Source organism: Gasterosteus aculeatus, chromosome 1 (genome assembly GCF_964276395.1).
Source record: "Gasterosteus aculeatus chromosome 1, fGasAcu3.hap1.1, whole genome shotgun sequence".
NCBI classification, from domain to species: domain Eukaryota; kingdom Metazoa; phylum Chordata; class Actinopteri; order Perciformes; family Gasterosteidae; genus Gasterosteus; species Gasterosteus aculeatus.
In genome coordinates, this window is record NC_135688.1 from 28,766,720 (window position 1) to 28,777,990 (window position 11,271).

The window sequence follows — 11,271 nt, forward strand, 5'->3', positions numbered from 1 at the left end:
CTAAAAGAGTCTTTGCTTAACAAAAAGGAAATGCTTGCTGAACTGTTGAACGATGACGATGAAAATGCTACAGATTTAGCTAACGTTAGACGTTCGGAACGCGCGCGAGCTCCCACGGAAAAGATGCTAGCTTATCGTAAACAAGAGCAGAGCAAACGTGCTAAAAGACTTGATAGCCTTTATGAACAGTGGAAAGCCCAAGCTCGACAAACACGGCAAGAACTAAAATCTGAACTAACAGAAAGTCGATTGGCATGTCTCGCAGACAATCTGGAAATAAGGAAAATCGAAATCATGAAAGTGTATGAAGAATTGAGAGGGTGCGGCCCGCCCGACACTGAGCTAAGGCGCAAAGTTGATGCTTGTGCTGCAGTAACAGGTGACATTATTAAAATCCTGAACGAGAGGCTAACTGGCGTAAATGGAGAATATGATGCAGAATATGAAGGACAGCGCTTGCACGAGCTACTCGAGCCTGACTATGCCCGGTCCATTTACGGCTCCTCTGCCTCAGCGCTAACTGGCAGTCATCGCTCCACACGTTCAAGTGTAGCAGCCAAGCGAGCAGAAGCAGCGGCGGAATTAGCTGCTAAGGAGGCTGAATATAAAATGCTAACGGAGGAAGAGAGTCAACGGGAAAAGATCCGAGTTTTAGAGGAAGAGCACAGGAGGGAATTAGAAAAACACAAAGCAGAATTAGAACGGTTACAAGCTGAAAAAGACTTAAAGGCTGCCCAAGCCAGACTTGAAGTATATGACAGAGAAGTGAAAGAGGAATCTGATGCTCAGTCCTTTCAGTCATTTCAGAACCCTATTCGGAACATTCTGCCTGTCGCAATAAATTGTCCTCCTCCTACAATTGTCACTCCTTCTGCTCCCATTGATGTATCCGGCCTAGCACAAGCTGTTCAGGACAGCATCGCTATTAACAGACTTCCAATGCCAGAGCCCCCAGTGTTTAATGGCAATCCCATTGACTTTGTTGAGTGGAAGGCTTCTTTTATTTCACTTATAGATAGAATGAACATTCCCACTACCGACAAGCTGCACTACCTAAGGAGATATGTAGGTGGCTCAGCTCACAAATGCCTAGAAGGGACATTCTATCGTAGTGACAATGAAGCTTACAGCGACGCTTGGAAAAAGCTCAATCAGAGGTACGGCCAGCCATTTATCATTCAAAAGGCTTTTAGAGAAAAGTTATCCAACTGGTCAAAAATACAGTCAAAGGATGCTGAAGGATTGAGAGACTTCTCAGATTTCTTAAATGCCTGTCTGCAGGCCATGCCCCATGTAAAAGGTTTAAACATCCTAAACGATTGTGAGGAAAATCAGAAGTTGGTGCGGAAACTGCCAGAGTGGCTAGCCTCACGATGGAACCGGCAAGTAACATTGCGTCTCACGGAGGGAAAGGATTTCCCTAGCTTCAAGGACTTTGCCAAGTTTATGTCTGTGGAGGCCGAAACCGCCTGCAATCCAGTCACCTCTTTCCTCGCTCTCCATCCACCTGATGGTTCTGGTCAAGAAAAGTGGAGCACAAGGGTAAGCAAAAGAAACAAAGCCAGCACCTTTAACACACAAATTGTGGTTGAAAACAGTAAGCAGACCACAACAAAGGAAAAGGTCAAGGCCCCTTGTATGCTTTGTAAGGATATCAGTCATCAGCTTTGCAAATGTCCAGACTTCATGCAAAGAAAACTGGAATACAGAAGGGCATATGTCAAAGATAACAGACTGTGTTATGGATGTCTAAAACACGGTCACAGCGCGAAGGAATGCCGACATCGGCACACATGTGACTCATGCAGAGGACGGCATCCTACATGTCTCCACGATGATGGCTACGGAAAAGTTGAAATCAAAGAATGGACAAATAGGGAAATGTCAGCGCAACACAGGGAAACGGAACCAACGTCTGCCGTTTCTCTCAATGTCACCAGTCAAGGTCAGTCAGAAAACACCTCAATGATAGTGCCGGTGTGGGTGTCAAGCGACAATAATCCATCCAGAGAAAAACTTGTGTATGCCCTGCTGGATACACAAAGTGACACAACATTCATTGAAAATGATGTAAGTAATGAACTTCAGCTGACTACTTTCCCTGTTAAACTGAAACTCACTACGATGATGGGTGAAAATATGGTCTTTAAAAGTGAACGGACATCTGGTCTGCGTGTGAGAGGTTTCAATTCTACTGTGCACATCAAACTGCCTCCTGCATACACCAAGGACTGCATTCCTGTAAACAGACAACACATACCAACGCACGAAACGGCAAAAGGATGGCAGCATCTCCAAGCAATTGCAGATCAAATGCCGCCTCTTCTTAACTGTGAAGTGGGGTTACTCATAGGATACAATTGTCCAGGAGCTCTCATACCCAGGCGTGTCATAACAGGAAAGGATAACGAACCCTTTGCTATTCTCACAGACTTAGGGTGGAGTATTGTCGGCTGTTCAGCAACTCACTCTGATGCACAATTGTCAAACGGTCACTGTCACAGAGTAACTGTGAAGGAGCTGCCCGCAGTGACTCCATTGGATGCAATAAGAATGCTCGAGACTGATTTCAGAGACACTCAAGGAGATGACAAAACAGTCAGTCAAGAAGATTTGATTTTTCTTGACAAATTAAAGGAAAGCATAAAAACAAACAAGCAGGGACATTACGAAATGCCCCTCCCTTTCAGAGAGAGGCCCTTCCTTCCTGATAACAAGCAACTTGCTGCTGTAAGATTAAGCCACCTGAAAAGGAAGTTCATTTTAAATGAAAGCTACAAGAATGACTACATGAACTACATGAAGGACATCATTGAGAGAGGTGATGTCGAGGAGGTATGCGATGTGGGCACTTATGGAGAAAAATGGTACATACCTCACCATGGTGTTTATCACCCCAAAAAACCTGAAAAGCTGAGAGTGGTTTTTGACTGTTCTGCAAAGTACAAGGGAAGTAGCCTCAATGAACATCTTCTCCCTGGCCCAGATATGATAAACAGTCTGACAGGTGTTCTCATTCGCTTCCGACAGCATCGCATTGCTCTGATGTGTGACATAGAAAAGATGTTTCATCAGTTCCATGTCTCAGAAAATGACCGTGATTATCTACGCTTCTTATGGTGGAAAAACAGAGACCTAAGCACACCTCCCCAGGAATTCAGGATGAAGGTCCATCTTTTTGGAGCTGTATCTTCACCGGGGTGTGCAAATTATGGATTGAAGCAGCTCGCCAAAGAACACAGTCACACACACCCATTAGGGTCACAGTTCATTGCCAGAGACTTTTATGTGGACGACGGCATCATTAGTGTAGAGTCTGCTGAAAAAGCCATTCAAATAGCAAAGGAGGCACGCGAAATGTGTGCAAATAGAGGTTTACGCCTTCACAAATTTGTGTCCAACAACATTGCCGTTTTGCAAAGCATCCCCGCAACAGAACACGCCATGGACATCAAAACAAAAGATCTCAGATTCAATGATCCAGCTTTAGAGAGAGCATTGGGGATATATTGGAACATCGAGAGCGATTGTTTCACTTTCAAAGTCTCTCCAAAGAACCAGCCCGCAACACGTCGCGGCATCCTGTCATCTGTCGCCTCCATATACGACCCGCTGGGCTTCGTAGCTCCCTTCCTCCTCAAGGGAAAGAAAATTCTCCAAGAAATGTGTCATCAAGGAACAGGATGGGATGATCCAATTCCAGAGCGGTTGAAGCCACGGTGGGAGAAATGGGAAGATGATCTTGTTAAGATGGAAGGAATACAGGTAGCTCGCTGCTATCAGCCTCCTGGCTTTGGAAAGGTGATGAAAACTGAATTACATCACTTTTCAGATGCCAGCACCACGGGCTACGGCCAATGCACATACCTGAGACTGAAGAATGAAAGAGGAGACATTCACTGTGTTCTTCTAATGGGAAAAGCGCGAGTCTCGCCGCTAAAGGTCACAACTATTCCAAGGTTAGAACTTGCCGCAGCAGTTGTCTCAGTCACAGTGAGCAATATGCTCAAAGAAGAATTAGGCTACTGTAATGTAGAAGAGTTCTTTTGGACAGACTCAAAGGTTGTATTAGGCTACATTAATAATGATGCTCGCCGTTTCCACACCTTTGTAGCAAATCGAGTGCAGAAAATCCGTCGTGGCTCAGACCCGAAGCAATGGTTCTATGTACCAACTGATGAAAACCCAGCAGACTATGCATCAAGAGGGAAAACAGTAGATGAGTTGCTCTCTTCTGATTGGTTCACCGGCCCTAGCTTTCTGTGGAAAGGAGAAATAGAAGTGCCAACAGAGGTGCTTTTGGAGCTACCTGTTGGTGACCCAGAAGTTAAAAGGGCTCAGACATTCCAGACAAAGACCTCAGAGCAAGTTGATCTTGTAGGAAGATTAAAGAAGTTTTCATGCTGGTCTCGGGCCGTCGGGGCAGTGGCGCGTCTCTTGCGGCGTGCTAGAAAGGTCGAATCGTGTGACCTTTCAACAGTCAGCGAAAGACAAAGTGCAGAACGACTTATCATCAAGGACATACAAAGCCAAGCGTACGGAGAAGAGATTAAACTATTAAAAAAGAGACATCAGCTTCCAAGACACAGCAAGCTGTATCACCTCGATGCTTTCCTGGATGCAGAGGGTGTGCTCAAGGTGGGAGGTAGGCTCAGTCGCTCACCTTTTCCTAACTCTTTTAAACATCCAACAGTCATTCCTCCAGGACATCACATGACTAATCTGATCATCGCCCACCATCATGAAACAGTAAAACATCAGGGCAAAGGCTTCACCATGAATGAAATTAGGTCCAATGGCTATTGGATCTGTGGACTCAGCAGAGCAGTCGCAACACACATCCGCCACTGTGTGACATGTCGAAGGTTGAGAAGACCAGCTGAAAGCCAAAGGATGAGTGACCTGCCTGTTGAAAGAACAGAACCCACCCCACCCTTCACTTATTGTGGGATGGACTGTTTCGGCCCCTTTTGGACAAAACAAGGGAGAAAACAAGAAAAAAGGTATGGATTGCTCCTTACCTGCTTCTGCTCTAGAGCCATTCATATTGAAATGTTGGAGGACTTGTCCACAGACACATTCATTAATGGATTGAGATGCTTTATTGCTTTAAGAGGTGCTGTACGACAAATTCAATGTGATCAAGGCACCAACTTCATGGGTGCAAAAAATGAGCTGAGTGCTACATTAAAGGAGTTGGACACGAATAGATTGAACGTATTCCTCACAGAAAAGCAGTGTGACTTTGTAATGAATGCACCTCATGCCAGCCATGCAGGTGGTGTGTGGGAAAGGCAAATCAGAACTGTCAGAAGTGTTCTTAATGCCACTCTGTTACTTGCCTCTGGTAGGCTAAATGATGCATCATTGCGCACCTTCTTTTATGAAACCATGGCTATAGTGAACAGTCGTCCGCTCACAGCTGATACCTTGGACAGCCACAACAGTTTGGAGCCACTCACTCCTAACCACTTGATCACGATGAAATCCACCACAGCCTTGCCTCCACCTGGCAAGTTTGAAAGAGAGGATCTCTATGGACGAAAGAGATGGCGTCAGGTGCAGTACCTGACAGAGCAGTTTTGGAGTAGATGGAAAAGGGAATATCTACACAATATCACAACAAGACAATGCTGGCATAGCACTAAAAGGAACCTGCAGGTTGGTGACATTGTACTGGATGCTGAGGACACTTTACCACGAAGCAAATGGAAACTCGGGACAGTCTCAGACGTCATTAAAGGCAAAGATGGACTTGTGAGACGGGCCAAAATCTTGTTTGGAGAGAAGGAGCTGAATCACAAAGGAGAGCGCACCAACAGGCCTGTTTTGGAGCGCCCTGTCCAGAAATTAGTTCTATTGTTAGAGGCTGTTTAAGCACTATTGCAGTTAAGAAATGCTATATTGTTTTCTGTGTAGTTTTAGCCCATACCTTTGAAAGGTTATTCTGTAATTTGAAATTGAGTGTTTTAAGGTTTCTATTTTGTAAAAACACTAATTTGGTGGGAGTGTAAGTAACTCTGCAGATCTTCTGGTAAAAGGGAATTGTACCTTTATTTTGAAAGGGTAAAAAGAGGATGTTTCTGCGTTTTGAATGTGAGCTTAACGGAACTTGTTACTGACAAATGTGAATTTTATTCAAAACTATTCGTTTAATGGACCCGTAACAATAATGGCAAAAAGCTCTTACGGTGGTGTTTTTACGCTGACGTTCAAGGATGGTATTGCATGGAAAGGAAGAAAATAAAGGAGTAATTTCACCAGCAGTAAGTGCCATGTCTCTTTATATGCGGGATCCGTTACACAGTTATTGTGCACTATTTTGGTCAAATTAGCCTCCATTAATAAAGAAACTTGTTAATGTGATACATAAAAGTTATGTTTGTAATAAATTGGAATTGACACCGTTATTATCAAACTTTTGGTGGTCAGCACTGTCGCCTCACAGGAAGCAGACTCTGGGTACAAACCCGCCCAGCGGCCTTTGAATGTTCTCGCCTTGCCGGCTCCGGGTACTCTGGTTCGCTCCCACTGTCCAAAGACATGCAGGTTAGGTCAATTTGTAGCTCTAAAATTGCCTGTAAGTGTAGGAATGGTTGTTTGTCTTTATCTCAGTCCTGCGATTGACTGAACTATTCCAGGGTGGACAGTCGCCCACCCAATGCCAGCTGGGATTAACTACTTAACTACCCCCCGCGACCCTCTAAGGACAAGCAGTATAGAAGATGACTGACTGATTAACCTCTTTCATCCTGCAGTCAAATATTGGACTTTTAAAAAAGGGGATTTTACACAATTAAAAAACCCTGTCCAGACATCTTCAGAGCACTTTTACCTCATCAAACCTTCTGATCAATTCTACATTACTGCTTTGGTGGATATCTTAGTCGCTGGAAAGGTACTGAACATGGTAACAAAGGCAGAAAAAAAATATCTATCTATGAAGGCCACGCGGACTGTCAAACTCTGTTTGATCCGACTGAAGTTCACTCACATCAATAATCACATTTTAAATGCAGCGTTTAACCGTTTTGACCACAATATATCACTCAGTATGAGAAATGGGTTTGAAACGTTGAAGAAATCCAATTAAAAGATATTTACTGACTAGGTTCTCTTGCCTGTGACTTCTTATTCCTTCATAAATCTGAATATTAATTCCTTTATTTGTTGCATTACATTTGTCCTTGGGACAACCAGAAATAAAGCTGCTTCTGAATCAGCCCACGTAACATTGATTTACCGTGAGAAATTAATCTCTACCAGTCAATCCCTGTCATTACAGAACCTTCTTTTCTTTATCTTACTTTGCGTCAGGGGAAGCAATTTTGGCATTTAATATAAAGTTTGAAACTAGGTCTACAAAGAAAAACAAAAGCCAAGGCCCACAAGCCAGTCTGCCCCCTTCCAACTTTGATGCATAAAGCTTTAGACCTCTAAAGCATAAAGCTTAAGACCTCTACATATTAAAAAAGCCTCACCCGGCTGTTCCTCAAGCTGTCGCCCGATGGAGCCCAAACGCTCACTACCTGCATTCCGTGATAACTATTATTCAATTGTTGGACAAACTAAAAGCAGCAATTTCGGAGAGAAGCAGGCAGATTTGGTCCACATTATGCGTTTAAAGGACGTGAAATTGATACAGCAGGGGGAAAAGGATGAATAGAAAAAGACGGAAGCTAAAATCCTATTGAGAACCACGACAACACCCAGCAGGCTAGACTGAAGACGATTGGGGAACCACCCAACTTCATTGCACCCTACGTCATTGCATTCAAACCTAACGCGCTTCACTCTTATGCATCATCTAACAGGGACGAGATCCAAATCCAAACAAAATCAGTCAGAAATGAAAAAAATGTAAAACAATTAAAGAAAAGAGAGCCAATTATCTGTTGGTCAGAGCTGGCTGACGCTAAGCTACTGGTCAGTCTGTGTCTGAGAAATGTTAAAGGAACTTTAACGATGTGTTGACTGACACAAACTGGACTATTTCAAAATAGCAGCTTTGTGCGGGACGCCTGTCTGACGAATCAGGGACCTGCAGTGCTTTACTCCGTCTTCTAATATCGGCTGAGGTGGTCCAAGATACTGGTCCCAGGAAGGAGAGATCAACCCCAGCTTTTCTAATGGAAATGTGTCTTTAGTTCCACTTTCTCCCTCAACAGTGCAGGCTGCATGGTCATATTTGTTCTCAGGTGGAATCCTCAAAAGAAACTACATGTACGATGATGGTTTCATTGCAAGTTTGATAGACTAGTGCAATGAGTGTCGAACAGGGTTTGACTGTCATTGCACCGCCATCTGAAGAATAAGTCTTAAATGGTTTCCACAATTTGACGCATTGACGTAATTTGAAAGAGGAGTACTCAGAAGTAGAATTGAAGAATACATAAGTGTGCTGTGCTTGGCAATGAAATAACATAGCAGCGACTTAATGAGCGCGAGGAGGAAAAGGTGACCATAATATTGGGGCACATGCGATGATAAAGCTTGACGAGAGAAATTATAGTAATTCCCCCTCTGACATTCATTCAGCGGCTTCAATCAACTGCTGGAAGAGACTGGTCCCGTTACGAGGGTGCAGTAAACATCCGTCAGTGCTGATGGTAAAGACGGGGAAGCTGATCAGGCCGCCGGCAAGACACATTCCCATCAACCCCAAAGCTTCAATTACCTGCTAGAAAATGCAGATTGGTATGCAGGCCTCCTCTCCGATGTCATCGCGAGCTGGTGGTGTGCAGACAAATCTGGGCTGTTCTCTGCCCCGGTGCGTGGGCCGACATCTTCCTTTTCCTGCGGGCCCAAGCAGAGAGGGTGTCCCTTTTGATTAAGCGCTTTGGATGGTGGCTGCGGTGCCGGCACAGCAGCAAGGTTCATGCCCCGCTGGTGGATCCCTGGAAGCAGAGAAGCAGAGCTATCCGTTTCACGGAAACCAAAGATGCTCTGTGGCATTGAATAATATGATTTTAAACCTGTAGCATTCAATTCAGCAAATGGAGAAAGTACACTTCTACAAAGTTGGGATTGCTGAGATGTTTAGTTTTAAATGGACTTTGTGATGGAGGTCGATACAGAAAAGCCACACAACCTTCTTAAGTATCAAAGAACAACTGGATAAACAGCCATCCATAACCTTGTTTTGTGGAAACATGACTTCCAATATGAATATAACAGTAACCTAAGTGAATTTAGCATAGAGCTAAATAGACATTGATGGAAATGGAGAACTCGATAGCGCGTTTAACCGTTGGAGACAACTGGACCCAGAAATGGACAGACAAAATGTTATTTAGCGTAATGGGGGTACATTTTTAGATGAAGTCACAATCTATTAATGCTGCCCCCCCACCGAAGTGTTAAACACTCAAAAAATGTCCTGGCTCCTAAATGGTGGAATGAGTTCCCCATGAGGACAGCAGAAAGTCTCTACAAATTAACACCTCTTCCCACTATATATGGATGAGCGCTTTGCTTATAGCACGTTGTAGTTTTGCTTTCTTTGAAGAAATTGTACCTCCTTGTTGCTTTGGATAAAAGTATCAGCTAAAAGGACATCTGTTTTCTCGGTGAAGCACTTTGTGAAATATTTTGAAAGAGTAAAAATTCTTCAGGCCAATTCAACCAATGCTTATTAACATAGATAGGGCGCTGCTACTGTTCATGCAGACATGGCACTGTAAGGCATTCCCACCCCACGGTAGGTCTGAAAGCAGCGGCCATGGTAACGATCAGCAAGAGGAAACAAACCCCAGCAGCAGCCAGCAAACTATCTGAGACAGAAGAGGCATCTCTCACATGTACACAACGGAAATTAGCCAGTACACCTGACAAACCAAAGCATGTGATTTCCCAGAGGCGGAGAGCGGCAGCATGGGCAGCGGGGGGGCGATGGGGTGACCCGTGGCATTAGTGAGCGAGGCGTGACAGGAGTGTGACGGGACAGGAACGAGTCAGCTGGCGCGGGAACACTGAGCATGAGCAGGAGGAAGACGAGGCAGGGGTGGCCGAAGGAGCAGACGTCGCCATGGCAGCGTGTGGCGGTGCCATCTGCACACATTCCAGAAATGACAGCTTGCACAGAGCACATCTGCATGCCTGAAGGCTTCGTTTTCACACGTGCACAGCATCCACCTGTGGATCTGATAATAATGCGGGCGGTCTCGGTTGCAGATTTTTGTCGCGTTTAAGCGTTTGTATGCCTCGTCTAATCCCCCCCCCCCCCCCAAAAAAGGCTGTGTTTCTGCACTATTAACATGGTTCCTTTTGTATCATCTCCCACACGTTGTGCTTCTTTACCTTCATTTATATTCCACTCTGGACCTGCAGCAAAAGGTGGATGTATCTTGAGGCTGGTGACTTTTGGGATCATTTTTCATTCTGTGGTACCCAACACTTTCCCCGCCTTAAATGTTTCCATTTTTTTCTTGCAGCAATTCTTCCCCATTTCTATCTGCTTTCCTTAATAGAGTCTCTGGCTGATTATTTAATGGCTCTCCATAGGTCCGAAACGTGAAGGTCCCTCAACATCATTTAAAAAATCTATACCAATTTACAGGAAATACTTAAAAATACCTGCACATTCGCAGCTTTATCCGGACCGGGGGATTGCTGTAAATATAGAAAAGGCTGCAGTTCCATTATAGGGGGCCCTAGTACATTGCTGCAGCCGGCTGAGTCAGCACTTTACCGGGTCATTTCTCACTTATGTACAGTGAGCGTCAGGCACCTCGTAAATATCTCAGCTGCACAGACAAAACAGCACAAGTCTCGCTCCTTCGCACAAGACATTAATTCAGAACTTCAGAACCCTCTCCCAATCAGAGATTCTGATCAGGTTTCAATCAGACCGCCCTCCGGCTATGGAGAAGGTTCTTTTACAAAAACGAGGCCTGTTTCCCCATCAAACATCTAGGGAAGGCCTTGCAGATAAAGAGCCTGGTGCCAGTGGATGTTATCATCACTGAGGCACCAAAAACAATGTGCAGGAGTTGTCTTCTGCATGACCTTTCAGAGAATGAGATATGTATTGTGCTGACACTTAGTTCCATAACAGATTCCTGTCATGCTCCCCCTCCCCCCTCAGGCTAAGAGATGGCAGACTCCTCTGTGACACAAGGAGAGGTGAGCCGCAAGCTACAGTCCAATGCAGATTAAGTCAACGTATAAGCAAGAGGGCAGAGTTCAGGAAGGGGATTGAAAGAATGTTTGAATGTTTGCACCAGAGTGCATGCTGGTTAAATCCGTTGATGGAGGGTGTTTAAGGCTAAA

The 11,271-nt window shown here is 44.6% G+C and overlaps 1 protein-coding gene across 4 annotated transcripts in view; it reads right to left on the reverse strand.

Moving 5' to 3' along the window:
* dzip1 (DAZ interacting zinc finger protein 1) overlaps nucleotides 1-11,271 on the reverse strand; it is a 42,093-nt gene that overhangs the window by 15,068 nt on the left and 15,754 nt on the right. For all 4 annotated transcript variants that reach the window (XM_078101921.1, XM_078101920.1, XM_078101926.1 and 1 more), the window contains one exon: nucleotides 8,678-8,796. In XM_078101921.1, the coding sequence (XP_077958047.1) occupies nucleotides 8,678-8,796 (119 nt within the window). The remainder of the gene's footprint in view (nucleotides 1-8,677; nucleotides 8,797-11,271) is intronic.